The sequence below is a fragment of the Rhinolophus sinicus genome, linkage group LG03 (assembly GCF_036562045.2).
Source record: "Rhinolophus sinicus isolate RSC01 linkage group LG03, ASM3656204v1, whole genome shotgun sequence".
Taxonomy (NCBI): domain Eukaryota; kingdom Metazoa; phylum Chordata; class Mammalia; order Chiroptera; family Rhinolophidae; genus Rhinolophus; species Rhinolophus sinicus.
This window is the reverse complement of record NC_133753.1, coordinates 140,541,655-140,562,160: the sequence shown is the minus strand read 5'-3', so window position 1 is coordinate 140,562,160 and position 20,506 is coordinate 140,541,655. Positions and strand designations below refer to the sequence as shown.

At 34.7% G+C, this 20,506-nt stretch overlaps 1 protein-coding gene across 2 annotated transcripts in view; it reads left to right on the top strand.

Annotated features, from left to right (window-relative positions):
- The first annotated feature begins 5,849 nt into the window (after window positions 1-5,849).
- Window positions 5,850-20,506, top strand: part of POLR3G (RNA polymerase III subunit G) — a 29,014-nt gene continuing 14,357 nt past the window's right edge. Inside the window, exons 1-4 of one of the 2 annotated variants that reach the window (XM_019734246.2) lie at window positions 5,850-6,312; window positions 8,454-8,583; window positions 14,344-14,400; window positions 16,246-16,296. In XM_019734246.2, the coding sequence (XP_019589805.1) occupies window positions 6,196-6,312; window positions 8,454-8,583; window positions 14,344-14,400; window positions 16,246-16,296 (355 nt within the window). In that variant the 5' untranslated portion in view covers window positions 5,850-6,195. The remainder of the gene's footprint in view (window positions 6,313-8,453; window positions 8,584-14,343; window positions 14,401-16,245; window positions 16,297-20,506) is intronic. The other variant, XM_019734243.2, reaches the window with a different exon arrangement.

Below are 20,506 nucleotides of genomic sequence, written 5' to 3'. Positions count from 1 at the left end.
CTTATTGTGGCAGCTTACTAGTAAGCCTTCATACAAGGAGATGTGTACTCTCCTTCCCTAAGCTCCCAAAGTTTTTGGTGGGGATGCAGCCTTTCGGAGTATTTTCCTAACATAGACTTTTTCCAGTCACTCTGTTCAGGGCTACCCTTATGTGCAAGTCCTAGAGCTAGATGTGTAAAGAACAGAATTGTGTAAAAAAATCATAATCTGGGTTCTCAAGACTTTGAGGGAAGACAGTGGGGGATATAAAATTTCTATTAATACAGTCGAAGAAAGAGACAAACGAGTGAAACTTCTTCCTTTTGGAAAAGGCCTATTTCCCAAAAGGGGAATACCTGTATTCTAGAATTGATGAGTGTAGTAATACATATCACCTGGAGTTTTAAGAATCCATTTATTTTAACAGTAGGATCTTACCAAGAGCAAGGAGGGATGCAATGACTCTTGCTGGTGTTGAGCAACTTAAACTGCATCTTAAGGTTAAAAAAGAGGCGCAGCCAGGCAGGGCAGAAGGGGAGTAGGTTGCAGTGGGGAGAATCATAGTCAGGACATGATTACAGAAGAATGAGTCAGGAGGATAGGTGCAGCCATCTTAAAAGGGCTCTGGATAGGGAGTTTGAATTTAATTCTCTAGCCTAGAGGCAAAATAGGGAGAATAGCATAATCAGAACTATACTTTAGGATGAATATTGTGGAAGAATAAATTAAAACAAACAGGAAGAACAAGGGATAGCACAAAATTTGCAGTTAATCAAAAGTGAGATGGGAAAGAGCTAAGCTGGATTATGGTAAAAAAAATAGATAGGAAGGGACATTTTGAAGGAAGAATTAGATGATGGATTTAATAGTAGGGTTGGAACTAGAATGAGAAATCGGTACTGAGTCACTCCAAATGTTCAAACGTTGGTGTCTGGGAAAACAACATACCATGGGTAGAAATAGGGACCTTATATATGAAAGGTAAGCTAGTTAGTGTAGGGGGAAGATGAACTCAATATTTTAAGTTTAAGGTACTGTCCAGATATTTTTCTGGTAGTAAGAGCATGTGCTGAAACTCAGGACAAAGGTCAGTGCTGGAGGTAATGAAGAGGGAGAGGTCATCAAATCCCAAGAGTGGGTGCATTTCTGAAGATCAGGAGACCAAAGATCGGACTTTAAGGATATCCATGCTTAGGGGGTTTAAGAAGAGAAGTAGACCAAAAAAGTGTTCATTGGGGTAGGAGAACTGGAGTTTTATTAAAGCCTAGGAAAGAGAGTTTCAAAAGAGAGAAGGCAGTAATCAGTCGTGCATTTCAGAAGTCCAAGAACATGAATGAGGACAAAAGGCCAGTGGATTTTGCCATGGGGACCATTGTGACCTTTGCATTTCTGAATCTCCGTGAGTGTAGTTCCCACCATAAGTAAGATAAAAGCCAAACCCTTGACCACTGCTCCCACAGGGCTCCACAAGCTCTGACCTTGACCAGCCTCTCCCCACTCCTCACCAGCTACATGGGCTTCTTGTTCTTCACACACTCCCAGAGCTGTGGCTTCCTCCTCTGCACTTGCTGTTGCTTCTCTCTGTAATCATCTCCACCCCATCCATCCATCTTATGGCTCCCAGGCCTACTCCAGCACAGTGCTCTGATTTATCCTCCACAAAAAGACCTTTCTTTTATGCAAAAGCCACTACCATACTCCTTTGTTATCCCTTTACCGTGATTTGTTTTCTTTCCATAGCTTTATTGATTTCCTAGAGCTGCCCTAACATGTTACCACAAATTGGATGGCTTAAAACAATGGAAATTAATTCTTAGGCTTCTAGAAGCCAGAAGTCTGAAATCAAGGTGTCAGCAGGTGTGTTCTTTTGGAGGCTCTGAGGGAGATTCTGTTCTATACTTCTCTCCTAGCTTTTGGTGGTTCCTGGCACTCTTTGGTGTTCCAGGCTTGCAGCTGCAGCACTCCAATCTCTGCCTCCATCTTTACATGGTGTTTTCACTGTGTGTGTCTCTCTTTCTATTCAGATTTCCCTTGTATAAGGATACCAGTCATTGGAAGAGGGTTTATCCTAATCCAGTATGACCCCATCTTAATTCGATTACATGTGCAAAGACTTTTTCCAAATAAGGAAGGTGACATACAGCTATCGGCAGTTAGGACTTCGACATATTTTTGAAGGGGCACAATTTAACTCACAACAAGAGCACATAATATTATGTTACAGACTTATTGGTTTACTTGTGTGTGTTCTTTCATCCACTGGAATGTAAGATCTGAGGGCAGCGACCTGGTTTTGTTCCATGCTGTCTGGGTGCTAACCACAGTGCCTGGAATGCTCAATATTGGTTGAATGGATAAGTGACTCAATGAAATTGGCCCATATGAAGTGTAGGAAGATTTGGTTAATGAGAAAAGGGGAAAGCTGGTTTTAAAAACCCTTCATTCAAGAAGTTTGGCAGGATGAAAAAGAAACAAGGAAGTTGTTGAATCAACAAAGGATTTCAAAGACTGACACTTAGGCCTCACTTGTGAGCCTTTCTTCGCATGAGAGTCAAAGGACTGCTTCGCTGCTCTACAAGAGAATGAAATGAATTTAGCAGCTTCTCCAGGTGTAGGAGAACTGACTCGTGATAAGCAAAGTAAAAAGAGATGGATTTGTAAGCCAGAGTGCCATGATGTGTAATGATTACGGGTGTCTCAAGAACTAGGGTTGATTTTTGTTCCGAGGGCAGTACTTTCACTAATGATATCAGTTATACACCCAAAAGTTTCTTGAGAAATACAGACATTTAGAGGCAGCAGAGTTTGATATTTCTCAAGGAATATTCCATCAAGGAATGATAGCCAATATATTCTCTTTTTATGGTGAGTTTTCCGAGCTACTTCCCAGGGCCCATCTCCGAAGATTCTAGTGGAGTAGGTTTGAGGATTGAGGATCACAGGGGACTTTGTATGTTTAATAAGTCCTCCAGGTAATTCTGATCAGGCAAGTTTGGGAGACATTCATTATGTAGAATTTTTCTTAATCTTTAATTAGTGGCAGATCCTGGTTGGGAATTCAGCCCAGTGGTCTCGACCATGCCTACTTGGCTCCCGCAATTTGTTTCTTAGAGGGAAAGTGTGAGTTCTCTGCTCAGCAGTTTTCATACTTGGGAGACCAGCTTTCTGTAGACTCAGTATATACTTTAGTGACTCAGCAATTGAAACAAGGCCATTTGGATATTTTCCTTTTCTTTTAGTGAGAACAGCTGGAATGAGCTTGGTTATTAAAATAAGTACTTTCCTCTATGAATTGTGTTTCATAGTAACTAAATATTTAAGTGGATGAGGGGAATTGATTCCTGATAGAATTCCAGTTAATAAATACAGAAAGAATGATAAAAATGTATATGTCATCACATTACAGTCCATAATGGAATAATGGATCTAGGCTATGATCATCAATGGCTGCTAAAATCACTAGGTGAAAACAGATAGCGAACTTTATACTCGATCAGGGGTGTCCAAACTGCGGCCCGCGGACCAACTGCAGCCCGTGATCCATTTTTTATTGGCCTGCAGCAAATTCCAAAAATATATTTAGTTTACTTAAATAAACCAGGTGAGGCAATACGTACTTCACCTCGAGTGAGTGGCCTGGCTGTTTTGTGTTTTACTGCATATGGCCCTTGGTGAAAACCGTTGAAAAAAGTTTGAACTCCCCTGTACTAGATGAAACTGACTGACAGCCCCTGAAGCCACTGACCAGAGAACATCACTGAGACAGAAAAACAGCATCTCTTTTAAGTATTCTTGCAAAAACTCAAACCCACATTTGTGTAAGCCTTTAGTTCACCTGTTTATAGAAAATACAAGGAATAGAGAATGTATTAAACTACATCTCATGTATGAAATCATTCAAATCCATAATTTGGGAAAATTTTAGCCTTGCTACTCTGAAACTGTGGTCTGCAAAACAGCAGCGTTGATGCCTCAAGAGAGCTTATTAGAAATGCAGATTTTCAGTTGCCCATGGCCAACTGAGTCAGAATCTGCATTTTAACAAGTTACAGGTAATTCATATGTGCCTTAAGGTTGGAGAAACATTGTATGGACAACGGCCTCATTTTTTTCAACAAATAAATGGCAAGGGAAAAAAGGGAGGGAACTGTGCAGCGGTATGGGAGAGCATATTATTGCTTTTCTGAGCTCACAGTGTTGAATGATATTCAATCTTATCAGTGGGAACAGAGATTTAAAGAGCATGCATTATAACCTTCTCTATGAATGCAGAGTTGTGAAAAAATTTCATGTCAGAATCCCTGTTAATGCACTGCTGGCACAGCTCTCACGTTATAGTGTAATCATATTTCAGACAATCCAGAAGTTCAGTACGGGACTTGATTGAATATATGACATCCCTACTGCCCCCAAAGTTGAAGAGAGTACAGGTTTATCTTACCTTTAACTATTTCAGATGTTTTTATCTGAACCGTTTTTTGTTTTTTTTTTGCTTGGACAGACCTCTTCAGAGTCTTACTGACCCCATTGCCATTTCTAAAAGGACACTGGACTTCATCCTAAGGAGCCTCTCTAATATTCAAATTCTAGGATAAAAATATCATTTAAAATTTTAAAGTATGTATGAATGCTGATAGTCTTAAAGTTGAATTAAAAAACATGGTGTCCTCTCTTCACCAGCGTGACCTTTACTTGTCCACATTTTTATGTATATCTGGGATCCTGTTTCCAAACCACAGAGGAGTGGAGAAAATTGCACCAACTGACTGTGCAGTATTTGGGGCAGCATCTTAAAGGAAACCTACAGTCGACCTCCCCGACCTAGAGAGGTAGTTGAGGCCATCATCACCTTGCCTGCCAACTAGACTAGATGTGAGGAGTTCAAGAATCTTATTTCTATACAAGATTGGCTTTCCAGAAGTGTTTTAAATTGGCTAAGCTACTTAAGGCGTGGAGTGTGTTTGGCTTTAAAATGTCAGTTTCATCTCTCATATGATCCAGTAAATCTTAATCATTAATAGTGTGTTTCAGAATTTGCCCACTTTTCTGGTATAACTACTTCCAATGGCTGGGAATAAAGGAAGAGGACGTGCTGCTTATACCTTCAATATTGAAGCAGTTGGATTTAGCAGAGGTGAAAAGTTACCTGATGTAGCACTGAAACCACCCCCACTATTTCCTGTAAGTACATTAACAGTGAATTCTTACAGTGTGTTTTTTCATGTTTCAAAAAAATTAAGATTTTATATATGCTATCATTATGGTATCCTAAAATGTAAGAGAGAGCGTATTTCACTTACCTTTAATTGAATATTTCCACTGTTCTTCACTGAACCTTTTCTAATTTTCAGACTGTTTTCTTAAAATACTGAAAACAAAACTATACCTTTCCATGAATATATTCAGTACTGTGTGAACCAGGAAATAATTTTTTTAACTCATGTATCTTGTATTGCTGTTATTGATATATTCCAATATTAAAATATTTTTTAAAAGTGAAGTTAGATTTTACAGCGGTCCTCAGTTCCCACTCCACCAGACTTTCACTAATGATTTTCTACTCATTTTGCATCTGTAATATTTAATTTTGCTCTCTAGATACCACTTGGCCTTTTTTCCCACTGAACTTTTTGTTTTTTTTTTGCTTGGACAGACCTCTTCAGAGTCTTACTGACCCCATTGCCATTTCTAAAAGGACACTGGACTTCATCCTAAGGAGCCTCTCTAATATTCAAATTCTAGGATAAAAATATCATTTAAAATTTTAAAGTATGTATGAATGCTGATAGTCTTAAAGTTGAATTAAAAAACATGGTGTCCTCTCTTCACCAGCGTGACCTTTACTTGTCCACATTTTTATGTATATCTGGGATCCTGTTTCCAAACCACAGAGGAGTGGAGAAAATTGCACCAACTGACTGTGCAGTATTTGGGGCAGCATCTTAAAGGAAACCTACAGTCGACCTCCCCGACCTAGAGAGGTAGTTGAGGCCATCATCACCTTGCCTGCCAACTAGACTAGATGTGAGGAGTTCAAGAATCTTATTTCTATACAAGATTGGCTTTCCAGAAGTGTTTTAAATTGGCTAAGCTACTTAAGGCGTGGAGTGTGTTTGGCTTTAAAATGTCAGTTTCATCTCTCATATGATCCAGTAAATCTTAATCATTAATAGTGTGTTTCAGAATTTGCCCACTTTTCTGGTATAACTACTTCCAATGGCTGGGAATAAAGGAAGAGGACGTGCTGCTTATACCTTCAATATTGAAGCAGTTGGATTTAGCAGAGGTGAAAAGTTACCTGATGTAGCACTGAAACCACCCCCACTATTTCCTGTAAGTACATTAACAGTGAATTCTTACAGTGTGTTTTTTCATGTTTCAAAAAAATTAAGATTTTATATATGCTATCATTATGGTATCCTAAAATGTAAGAGAGAGCGTATTTCACTTACCTTTAATTGAATATTTCCACTGTTCTTCACTGAACCTTTTCTAATTTTCAGACTGTTTTCTTAAAATACTGAAAACAAAACTATACCTTTCCATGAATATATTCAGTACTGTGTGAACCAGGAAATAATTTTTTTAACTCATGTATCTTGTATTGCTGTTATTGATATATTCCAATATTAAAATATTTTTTAAAAATGAAGTTAGATTTTACAGCGGTCCTCAGTTCCCACTCCACCAGACTTTCACTAATGATTTTCTACTCATTTTGCATCTGTAATATTTAATTTTGCTCTCTAGATACCACTTGGCCTTTTTTCCCACTGAACTTTTTCTTTTTTTTTTGCTTATTTCCATATTTTATTAAAGTCAATTTATATTTTGTTAACTGTTTCTCAAAATATAAGTGTTTCTACTACATTTACTGTTGTTTTTAAATTTAACTGGCATATAATATTTAATCTAATGCTTTTGCTTTGTATTTAATTTAAAATGTAAGCTTACATTTCCAGATGTGAATGTGCTGTGGTATAAAAATGAAAAATTCATAAATAACCAGATACTCCTTCCAAGAATTTTTTTTCCCTATTTCAAGAGGAGAAGTCCTTTGTTGAAAGATTTATGTTAGTAAAGGACCCTGGACACCTGTATCTGAGGATCCAGATGTCTCACACAGGAGCCTCTACTTTTTGCTCTTGATATTTTTCCTTTCTGATACTCACTACAGCCTAAAAAAAAGACAGCTGTCTCAGGTACAGGAGTAATGTCACTTTACATGGATTTCTTTTAAAACAAGCTCTGTCCATGTGTAAGATTACTTCTATACACTGCAAATACTAGTACATACTGTCTCATACATGGAATAAGATTGAAATTCCTCACTACTGGGTAACAGCTTCTGTCTGATCTGGCCTTTCTGATGTAGCTCTGACCCTTTCCTCACCACCGTTCTCTCTCCCTAGCCTTCCTGGCCTCCTTGCTTTCTCAGGCGTTTTCTTCTTCTGTTTCCCTGGCTAGCGCCATCTGGTCCCCCAGTCTTTGCATGGATGGCTTCCTAATTTTATCCAGCTCTCTGCTCAAATGTGATTTCCCCAAGAGGTCATGCATGTTTACCCTGTGCAGACCAGCCACCTCCAACCTCCATGTACTCTGTCAGTCACTCTTTCCTCTACCCGGCTTTATGTTTTTCATATCACTTATCCTGTAAATGAGGAAATTATATATTACCTCATTTGTTTACTTGTTTGTTGTGCTTTTCTCCCCAAGAATGTTAAGTTCCATGTAAGCAGGAACTATGGCTACTTCATCATCATATCTCCTGTAGTCTAACCATGTCTGGCTTATGGTAGGCACTTAGTAAATAGTTGTAGAATTAATTCAAAGTGAAATTGAAAATGCATCCTATACTTAGCCTCTAAAGCCAGAACTATGTACCCTGAGGACCCACTTTTTTATTAATATATATATTATGAATATATATATACATGTATATACATACACATATGTATGTATATATTGTTCACTTCTCAATTTCTTCACTGTAAATGGGGAAATATTGATGGTACTTTATAAGATCAGGAGTCCATCCTGGTCATAGTAACCACTTGCTAAACAATAGCTGCTACTATTATTATTATGTTTTATACTAGTGCTCCCACCAATACTACCACTGATTGAGGTTAATAAGAGACTAAAGCAGTTTCTCTCATTTGGGTGTCTTGAGTTTTAAAATATGGAATCACAGTCAACAGTCTATATAGCAAAATGATTATTGGGTGGTCAGTAAAAGTTAGGGCCAGGAGGAAAATTAAGCATCTTTCCTACCTCTAAAATAAGAGCAAAGTAGAATATGAGCTAAAAGTTTAAATAGATTATAAAAGCTGTTTAAGTTGATTGTAAAACTTAGTGCTTATAAAATGTAGCTTTTCAATAAAATGGACATTTTCCAGAATACAGACAAAAGGCATTTTAAAATATTTAATTTATTTAAAAAAGGAAAAAAAAAAACATTGTCTCTTAAACAGGATACAGATTATAAACCAGTGCCAGTGAAAACAGGAGAGGGTGAAGAATATATGCTGGCCTTGAAACAGGAGTTGAGAGAAACTATGAAAAGAATGCCTTATTTTATAGAAACATCTGAAGAAAAACAAGGTACGTATTTGGACTCTTTGATTTTGTGGTTCATTGTATACAGTGTTTTGGTGAAACAATGTTTTGGCACAAGATATATAGTCATTTAATGCTAATTGGTTCCAGTCAGTCAGAAATTATCAACGACTTTGAAAAAGCATACTTTATGTTGATTTAACAGAAAATATATTAAATTTTTTGATATTTTATTTTGAAAATTACCTTTCACAATAGAAGTTTTATATGTTCAGTAAAAATTATGAAAAACAAAAAAATATTTAAAAGTAAAAATCACCTATAATGTTTATGTCTAGATTAACATTTTGTATATTTAGATTTTTTTATTCTGTATGTGTATTCCTTTTACAAAATTGGATTCATGTTATTTTGTGTCTTCGTTTTTTACTCAATAGCATATTATTAGCATTTTTACATACCCTTAGTATTTTTTGAAAATATGATTTTGAATTACTATGTGGTATGCCATTGTGGGAATTAAAATTGATTGTAACTAGTTTTCTGCTGTTAGATTTAAGATTGTTCCAAACTTTTTTGTTATATATATATATATATATATATATATATATATATATATATATATATATATATAATGCCATGATTACTGACTATCCTTATACTAAATCTTTATGCAGGTCTCTGATTATTTTATATTTCAGTTAAAATTTTTAAATGTGTTGATTATATTTTGGCTTATAATTTATATATCAGATATAATAACATATAAAACATGTATTCATTGCTTATGCCAAGGCCAGAAAGGAGAAATTTAGTTGGAGAAGGCTTAAGTCTTACACTGGAAGTAGGAAGTGGTTTTAGAGGAAGGGAACCCATTCCTGAGTAGTTATTTAGCACAGTAGAAGAATATTGATTTTTAGTTTCTGCCCTTGAATGTTGAAATTAGAGAGATCAATATCATTCTTGAATTCTCCAAACAACATTACTAAAACATGAGAAATTCATAGTATCATCTCATTCCATTAGTATTAAAAATGCATTCCATTTTCTCTCTCTCTAAAAGAGTTAGAATTGGTTAAGAGTCAAAAAGGGAGTCTTATATAATAATATTACATGTGCTTGAAATTATAAGAAGCCTTTTAGACAAGTTCATTTAATTTTTCAATACATAACTGCTTGAAGTTATGTAACAGTTTATTAAGAGATAGTTTTACTTCAAAAATACTGAATTTTATTACTTTCATGATCCTGTTGCATGCTTTTATCTGAGTTCAAAATGAAATTAAAGCTCTCATTTTGAAGATGTAAAAAGTAAAACTTAATGAACTAATAAATATTCATTATTATTAGAAAAATAATAGGATACGGCATACTTTAGACTTTTTAAAATTAGTCTTTTGTGTAGACTATGAGACACATTTACTTAACTAAATGTGGTTGTTATTAAAATACATGTCTGATTTAAAAGTGTATCATATTAAACCATTTACGTGAGTCTCTTACGCAGACATTAAAAACACAATTTCGTTGCTGATTTCTAGGTGTGGTTCGCTTGTATCTGGATCAAGAGACTCTTTATCTTTGATTAACTGCACAATAAAGTATTTAAAAATATATTGGTTTGTTTTGCTTTTGTTTCTTTCAGGAGAAAACTCATAATTTTTTGAATTGATACAAGTACATTCTCCTTGAGGTCTTCATGTATATGTCTCTTTCCTGATGTAATGTGTTTTTAAAATCTGGTTGAAAATAAAGGGTGTTTTATAATAAAGTATATACATACATATGTGGGTATATAGGTTAATGCAATATAAAACATATATGTTCATGCATATATACACGAAATGTTTATATAATATGAACACCTTGAATGAAAAAAATTGGCTAGAAAGAACAGAAGCAACTGTCAGAGGGAGACTTATTCTAGATAGTGTTACATCACTATACCTTCACCAGCCTTCTCCCATCACTTGCCACCTATGTGCTTTAGGAATGGGAGACTTATGAACTAATGTAAAAATGAAATTACTAGAGACTAGGACAAACAAACAGGGTAGATCTCAAGACTTCCCGATACTCCAGTGGCTGGTGATTGAAGTCAAGGCATTGACATTTGTCACAAAGAACAGAGGGCACAGAATAAACATATTTCATATTGTGATATCTTCAAGGTTTATGTTTTCAGGTAGAATTATGGAAGTGATTGTATTTTCTTTACGATGAAATTTATTATTTTTACAATAAAGGAAAAATACCAATGAATATTGTTAGGGTACATAGAGAGAATCTGGTTTAATGGTTCCCAGCTCAGGTTCCTGAACCATGGTCCTCTGAAGTAGAAATAAAAGTGACAGTGGCAATGGATCTGTAAGCCATTTTCAGAGCTTAAAGCTTAATGGAAATTATGCATTTACCTGCAATATGGCCACAAGGTCTGTTATTGAGTAAATGAAATTTGTTTGGTTTATTAACTCTTGATATACCATCAGGATCCATGTGACCCTATTTTAATTTTGGGGTTTCCTTTTGCGTAGTTCTTACTATATGTAATGATGATATTCATAACTTACTTTTTTTTTCACAGAGCTGATTACCATATCATCCCATTTGAACCTTTTATATATCTAAAATACATTTGGGAATCTTAGTGATCTGATTTTTCCTGCATCTTGAAACATTTTTCTGTTTTATCATCATAGATACTATTTCATCATTGTTCATCTATTATTCCCCACTATGTTGAAAAAAATGACTAAAATATTAAACAATGGAAGAATGATAAAATTGCATAGAAGGATGACGCAATATTGAAATAAATCATCACTGTTATATTACCCTTTAGTTTTCCTGTTGTGTTGTCTGAACTATTACATTAATTTTTTAGAAGATATAAAAGAAGTCTGGAGAGATTCTTGTCTTTGTAGGCATTTTGTTTTTGTATTAGCCTTTATAGAATACAATTGAGAATTCAAAAGTTTTCATTTTCTGTTCATAATAGCAAAGAGAAGAAAATTGACAGAGAAAGGTGTTTCACAATGACTAGACAAATTAGGAGATGAATGCGAAGAGACAGCAGTTCTCTGGTTGCTAATGATGATAGTGAAATTGTATAAGCAAAATCTCTGACTGAGTCTATATGACAATATCCTAGGTCAATTTCTCAAACGCAAGAATCAATGAGTAAACAATATGTCTCTAAGGATAAATGGGAAATATGGTATTCTCATGCAGTTTATATTTGAAAATCAGGTAATCACATAATATTTCGTGATAAGAATCTGGAACTTCCTGTTTGCTAAAATGACATGCAACCATATTTTTTTCTTTTTTTATGATATTAATATACCAAAAATTATTTGATATAGTTTATAACTGGAGAAATGCTGAAGGCAAAAGCAACGATGATTGAAAGGAAATAGATTTTGTAGAGATGAAACAGTTTAGTGGACTAATCTTGTTATTTGGTAATTTTAAATTTAATAAAGAAAATGTTTTGCAATTATGAACCAAAGAAAATGGCTGGGCCATTCTTGCCAACAAAAGTGTGAGCCATTAGAGTGTTTTAAAGTACTACATTTTGATGGCGAGAGTACAATAAGAATCAGAAGTAATGAAAAGCTAGAACCTGCTAGAAATGCATTTGTAATAGAATCATTGGGATGGTCCAAGTGTAAGAAGAAGAACCAGAAATGATAAGTTAGAACTTATTAAAGATATTTTTGAAATCTTGAATTAGAATATATGAAATGCATATGTGAGTATGTATAATTCACTTTTTAAAATATATAATTCAGATGGCTTTTAATGTAGTCACAGAATTGTGCAACCAATACTATCTAATTTTAAGAAGCTTTTAATCATTCTGAAAAGAAACCCCATACACATTAGTATCACCACCCCATCCTCCTCTCCCTGCAGCCCATGGCATCCACTAATCTGCTTTGTCTCGAGTGATTGGTCTGTTCTGGGTATGTCATATAAATGGAATCATTATATGTGTTCTTTTGTGACTGGCTTCTTTAACTTAGCATAATGTTTTCAGGGTTTGTCCATGGTATGGCATGTATCAGTGCTTCATTTCTTTTTATGGCTGAATGATATTCCATTGTATATATTTCCATGTTTTGTTTACATGTTCATCTCTAATGTTGGTGAACATTGGGGTCATTTCCTCTTGGGGGCTATTATGAGTAATAGTGCTATGAACATTCATGTACATGTTTTGGTGTGGACTTACGTAATTTCTATTGGGTGTATATCTAGGGTCATATGATAACTCTCTATTTAACATTTTGAGGAACTTCCAAACTGGTTGCACCATTTTACGTTACCAACAATGTGTGAGGGTTCCAGTTTCTCCACATTGTTGCCAACACTTGTTATTGTCTTTTTGGTTGTTTATCTTACTAGGTATAAAATGGTATCTCATTGTGGTATTGACTTGAATTTCCCTAATGTCTAATGTGTTTAACATCTTGTCATGTGCTTTTGTCCATGTGTATCTTCTTTGGACGAATGTCTATTCAAATCACTTGCCTCTTTTTAACTGAGTTCTAGCCATTGATTTTCAATATCTCTTATTCTCCTGAAAATTATTGGAAAGTAATTTAAAAATATAAAAAATGGTTAATTGGACCCAGATAACAAAATGGTAACAACTGCCTTTTTTGGTATACTTAGTTTATTTTCAAAATATGGAATCCATTTTGGAGAAAATTTTCAATGCAAGTGCTGCGGATCTCTCATTTATGCTGACTTCTTTTTACAGATGAAAAACTTGAGAGCATGATCGAAGTCAAACAGTTACATAGCTAGAAAAGTCTGCTCTCTTGGTCTCTCTTCTGCTTTGGCTATCTTTAGTGATATTTGTCTACACCGTGGTCTTAGTATCACTTGGAAGGATTTTCTTGACGTGGAAGAACAATCAGTACATATTTTCATCTTGATTTTTATATTTTCATCTTTTGTATTACCTGTCTTATTTCATGACTCTACTCCCAAATCACTTTTTATGGTGAACCATGGTTTCAAGCTATGCATGGTGGTGGTGCTTGCCAACTTGTGCTGCTGGAAAAAGGTTTGGGCCCTCATAGAGGGAGTTACTGGTAGCAAAACGAGCATAGCAGAACCAAGAGCCATAATTGTTGCTCTTCCGTTTTTGTCAAGCTCAGGAGGTCCCTGCAGAGTTCTCAGTAGTTGGCATGGAAGGCTTGCAACTTGTTCACTCATTGCCTCATCAAGGCCAACCTCTCCTACTCTGACCCCATTCTTCTACCTAATGGATGTGGAAAGTAGCTCATTGAAAAGCCTAACTGAATGTGTGTATTAAATGCTACAGGTGAGCAAACAGTCCTTCATTCCCACTTAAGTACTTATTACCTAACAGTTACACAAGGTTTAAAGATTGGGAGCTGGAGGCCAGTGTCACAAGAAGAAAATAAAAGATGCTGAGTAGACCTTTTTGCCCTTATATGTATCGTAAGTGGCTTCCTGACATCGCTTTGGGCTTTTGTGAGTATTCTCAGAGATGAGTCAGGTTGTCTGATGCTAAGAACCATAATTAAAGTTTAGGTCTCTGTTCACCCCTAGCCGTTCATAGCAAGCTGCTTCTTGTCACTTTCTTAAACATATAATGCTCATTGAATTTTTCAGTGTGCATTCAGGAACACATTATGTACAAATGTAGGAAGCTCCCTGAAAGTGAAGTAAAAGGTATTCTCCAGTGTTTTCAGTTGTTTTTAAAAAATGGCTTAAATTCAGGTTTATTGATTTTTTTTTAATGAATATTTTTTACTTTTTTTCTAGATATTGAAAGATATAGTAAAAGATATATGAAGGTATACAAAGAAGAATGGATACCAGGTAATTATAAAACGGAAAATGTTAAAATTATTTATAAAGTCTACCCCATTTTATTTTTGGATAAATTTTGTGTTTTACCATAGCAAAATAGAGTCTGGTACTTTTCCTGTAATTAATAAATAATGTATATCTTTTGAAAACTAAGATGAAAAGATTGTTATACTGTAACATGGAAAAGCTGATGTGTTTTTGTGGAATTCTTAAAATACATTTTTTTAATAAACTAGGATTTGCCAAACCACTTGGATTTTCCATTTTCATTTGCCACAATCACAATTTCAGTCTTTAGTACCGGTAGTACTCCCGTGCTGATGAGTGATTGTATAGCTTTTGGAGAAAAAAAACAAATCTCGTTTTAAGGAGTTTTAAGCCACATCATGGATCATCCTGTCTTTCAAGCAGACATAGACTATTTTTAGGTGTTAAGGTTCCTTTTCAACAGAACCATACCTAAGATAGCTTATTTTCATCATTCACAAATTTGCCTTGGATATAGACAAGGTGGAAGGGGCTGGAGAGATCTCATCCAGCTCATTTATTTTGCAGATAAAACAGTTGCCATTGAAATGAAGTGACCTATCAGGGCGACTTGGATAGTACTACTGGATCCTAGATCTCCTCATTTTTAACTCCCTTTCCTTTAACATCTCTGTCCTTGTGTTTTATAGAAACTGCCTTTATATAAAAGCATAAATGGCATTTGCAGCATTATTGCTTTAACAAGTTATAGTGCTCTCACTTGTCAGTGTTGATTATTGATAAGGTTGTGTCCCCCTGGAAACACTCTCTTAGATCTCTCATTTCTTCCACTTCTTAAATATTCATCACTTGAATGAATGGTTCTTTTTACATACTTTCTCATGATCATCTATGAGTTGTTTATAAAAACAAATAGATTCAAAACAAAATGTATTAGTTCAGGTAAAATAGCTTGAGATATAACTGTTTTCTACAAAATACACCGAGTTTGTTTGTTTGTTGGTTTGTTTTTAAGCAGGCAATATTTTTTAATCCATTTCTGTGTTGCTTCCTTTTTCTGATTAACTCTATGCTTAAAAATTAAAAGAAAGTGACAAATTAGAGGAATTGTTTAGCTAATATGGACAGAATAATTTGTTGGAGGGAATTTACTTTTACACAGCTGTTTATATTTTTAATTTTAATGTTTTCAGATAATACAGTTGTTTAATTTTGCATGTGTTGGGACTATGGTCACATATTTTAACTTTCGAAAAAATATCCTTTATTTCATAAGAAATATGTATCAACTACAGAAAAGTTAAAAAATACAAAGTAGTCAAATAATAAATAACACTTAAAAAAATCCAGCTGTAATCCTAACACACAAAGAATTACTATAATTACTGTAATATTTTGTTCCCAAACTGGTGCTTTCTCTGCATATTTATATGTTATGTTTATTTTTTAATGGGATTCTATACATATTGTTTTAGAAACCTTTTTTATTTAACAATATATCATGAATAACTTTTCATGTCCATTCATACCTAAAACTTTTTATATACAAAATATTTTTCTACATTTTTCTTGTTATGAAAATTTCTGTCTTTAAAATTGATTACATAAATACTGTACAGCTGTCAAAAGAATGTTGCAGAAATTTTATAGCACTATTTCAAAGCTATTTTAAGGAACACTTTTTCTTTACAGGAGAAAATATATTATTATTATATTTCGATTCCGAGGCTAAATTGTATTGTCAGATATTAAAAATTTTTATTTTCATTGCTTGAGCAACTGTTGTGTTCTTTAAATAATTATGTCCAGTGCCACTAATTTCTAAAGGAAACTTTAATTTTTGTATTTCTTCTTTTGTACACATAGATTGGAGAAGACTCCCAAGAGAGATGATGCCAAAGAAAAAATGCAAAAAAGGTATATTGACTAATATAATAATCCAGGTAGGAAAAGGTTATTGCTTAAATTCTAATATGGAATTGTCAACCTGAAGTTACATTCTATATTCTAAATGTTTTTTCTTAAAATATGTTCGGCATTTTGATTACTTTGTTACAGTTTTTTCTTGTTGAATTTTTGTTTTGTTTGTTTTGTTTGTTTTTATTTGTTTAGTTTCTTTAATTACAGAATTTTGATATGCCAAGAAAGACTTTCAATTATGTAGACAATTTTACTTTCATATTTGAAACATTTTTTAATGGTTATATTGGCTATATTTTAACATTCTAACATTCGGAACTGGTAAAATTTGGACACTGGTGGAATAGAACTTTATGTTGTATAGTATGTAAAATACCAAAGTGAAAGTTTCCTTTGTGTTGTGCTTTCATGATTCCACTGAGTAAATATTGCCAAAAACTGTACTCAGAGGAATTAAACAGTGAGAAAAATGGGGACAATCCTTGCCCTCATGGAGCTTACAGTCAAATGAAGTGAAAACATTAAACAAAAACACGCTGTCCTTATTGAGAGGTCAGGAAAGAGTTCTTTGAGGAGATGGAATTGGACTCCAGACTGAAGGATGAGTAGGAGTTTACTAAGATGAGGTTGGGGGAGTGATATTGGGCAAAAATATATATATATATATATATATATATAGTTTACAAAGGAAAATCATACATGTAGTTCAAAGGTGATACATATGTGCAAGTAGCAATGTTGAATATGTTCCTGGATACGTGGGGATGGACCACAAAATGGAGATGGTAGTCATCAGAAGTTATAATTGAGATTATGAGAAAGGATGAGATTGTCTAAGGTCAAATTAAAGAATTCACAGAAATAAGGACCTACACCTGAGGAATACCAAAATTTAATGGCTGGTAGAGGAAATTGAATCAGCAAATAAAGAAGATGTAAAGAGAGCGAGCGAGAGAGGAGAGGGAGAAACAGAAGAGAGTTGAGATACAGAAGCAAGAGTATACAGAAGTGAAGAGTATTTTAGAAGGTGGTCAACAATGTTAAAGGAAGTTAAAAAATGTGGCTGAGAAGTCCATAAAATAAAGATTGGAAAATGTAAATTTATTTTTGACATATTGATCATTGCTGACCTCAGTGAGAGCTTTTTAAAAGATTCCTAGAGGTGGAATCCAGATTGGAATGGGTTAAACAGTAAGTGAGAGTTTAGGAAATGGAAACAACTGGCATAAATGAGTCTTTAGAGAATTTTGCTGCAAAGAATAAGGAAAAGGGAAGTAGTCAGAGAGGTTAAAAACAATGGGGTTAGTAACTAAGAGAAGAAATTCCTCCCATACCCTCCTCTCTTATTTTTTTCAGGCCCTGTTTTTGTTTTTTAATAGGCTTTACTTTTTTTGGAGCAGTTTTAGGTTCACAGCAAAATTGAGCAGAAAGTACAGATTTCCCATATATTCCCTCCCCCACGTACATGCATAGCCTGCCCCATTATCACCATCTCCTACTAGAGGGGTACCTTTGTTACAATAGATGAACCTATATTGACACATCATTATCATCCAAAGTCCATAGTTTACCTTAGGGTTCTTTCTTGGTGTTGTACATTCTAAGGGTTTAGAGAAATGCATAATGACTTGCATCCATCATTATAGTATCATACAGAGTAGTTTTACTGCCCTAAAAATTCTCTGTGCTCTTCCTGTTCATCCCTTCTTCCTCCTAACCCCTGGCAACCACTGATCTTTGTACAGACTTCATAGTTTTGCCTTTTCCAGAATGTCGTATAGTTGAAATCATACAGTACATACATAGCCTTTCAGATTGATTTCTTTCACTTAGTAATATGTGTTTAAGTTTCTTCCATGACTTTTCATGGCTTGATAGTTTCTTTTTAGTGTTGAATAATATTTCATTGTCTAGATGTCCTACAGTTTATTTATCCATTCGTCTACTGAAGGACATCTTGGTTACTTCCAAGTTTTAGAAATTATGAGTAAAGCTGCTAAAAAAACTTGTTTTTGTATGGGCATAAGTTTTCAACTTCTTAAAGTAAATACTAAGGAGCATGATTGCTGGATTGTATGGTAAGAGTATGTTTAGTTTTGTAAGAAACCACCAACCTGTCTTCCAAAGTGGTGGTACCATTTTGCATTCCCACCAGCAATGACTGAGAGTTCCTGTTGCTCCATGTCCTTGTCAGCATTTTGGTGCTGTCTGTGTCCTGGATATTGCCCATTCTAACAGGTGTATAGTGGGATCTCATTGTTTTAATTTGTATTTCCCTGATGACATGTGATGTGAATTATCTTTTATATGCTTACTTTCCATTTGTATATCTTGTTAGGTAAGATGTCTTTTAAGGTCTTTGAACAATTTTTAAATTGGTGTGTGTTCTTATTGTTGAGTTTAAGAGGGTTTTTTGGTATATTTTTGATAACAGTCTATAGGTAAAACACACTAGTGTGTTTTTCTCCTTTTCTCTCACACTACTACCATTCGCAATACTTCTGACACCTGATATCTGGAATTTTTTTTCCCTCATACCAAGCAATTCCCTGCAGCACCAGGTGGTTGTCTTACAATTCAGTTCAATTCTGACACTAACCAGAGTTAGCACAGACCCCACAGGTTAAGAGCTCAGTCCCACGAGACTGCTCACCACTTCAAATGCCAATCGTGCGTAATAGGTCCCCAGGTTACCCACAAATTTCGTCTGTTGAATTTGAATTTGCTAGAAATGCTCACAGAACTCAGAGAAACACATTTATCAGTCTATTATATAATAAAGGATATGATAAAGATACAGATGACCAGTCAGATGAACAGATACACAAGGCAAAGCGTGGAAGGGTACTTAACACAGTAGCTCCTCTCGCCATGGTTAGGATGCTCGAACTTCCCCGTATATGGATGTGTACACCAATCCAGAAACTCACCGAACCCTGCACTTCTGGGATTTTTTTGGAGGCTTTAATCACATAAGCATGATTAATCATTAACTTAGTCTCCAACCCCTCTTACTTTTCCTGGAGGATGGGAGAAGGGGCTGAAAGTTCCAGGCTTGATCTACCCTGACCAGCCCCTATCCTGAAGCTATGCAGGAGCCCATTCAGGGTTGCCTTCTTAGCAAAAGACACTCCTATCACCCACTTAAATTCCAAGGGATTTAGGAACTCTGTGTTAGGAACGAAGATCAAAGACCAAATATTAGAACAAAAGATGCCCCTAGTCTCTTGTCACTTAGGAAATCACAAGAGTTTTAGGAGTTCTGTGCCAGAAATATATATATATATATATATATATATATATATATATATATATATATATATATATATATTTACATTTACATTTACATTGGTTCACACAGCCCTTTATCAGCTATGTCTTTCGCAAAAATTTTATCCCAGTCTGTGGCTTTTCCTCTCCTGACACTGTCTTTTGCACAGCAGAAGTTGTTTTAATTAAGTTCAGCTTATCAGGTCTTTCTTTCATGATTCGCACCTTCGGGGTTGCATCTAGAAAGTAATCTCCAACCTTAAGGTCATCTAGATTTTCTCCTATGTTGTCTTTTAGGAGTTTTATAGTTTTGTGTTTGACATTGAGGTCTGTAGTTCATTTTGAGTTAATTTTTTTCTGAAGGGTATGAGGTCTGTCCAGATTCAATTTTTTTTTTTTTTTTTTTGCATGTGGAACTCCTGTTGTTCCAGCACCATTAGTTGAAAAAACTATCTTTTCTCCAATATATTGCCTTTGCTCCTTTTTAACTATTCATGTGCATCTATTTCTGGGCTCTTTCTGTTCCATTGATCTTTATATTTATTCTTTCACCTGTATCTCACTATCTTGATTGCTATAGCTTTATAGCATATTTTAAAGTCGGGTAGGGTTAGTCTTCCAGCTTTGTTCTCTCCTTTGATATTGTGTTGGTTATTTTGGGTCTTTTTTTCCTCTGCATATAAACATTAGAATTAGTTTGCCAATATCTGTAAAATAATTTACTAAGATTTTGATTGAGACTGCAGTAAATTTATAGATCAAATTAGGAAGAACTGACATCCTGACCATATTGAGTCTTCCTATCCACGCACATGAAATGTCTCCATTCATTTAATTCTTTGATATCATGTGTCATAATTTTGTCATTTTCCTCATAATGTACATATTTTTCAGATTTATGTCTTTTAAGTATTTTATTTTGGGAGGTGCTAATGTA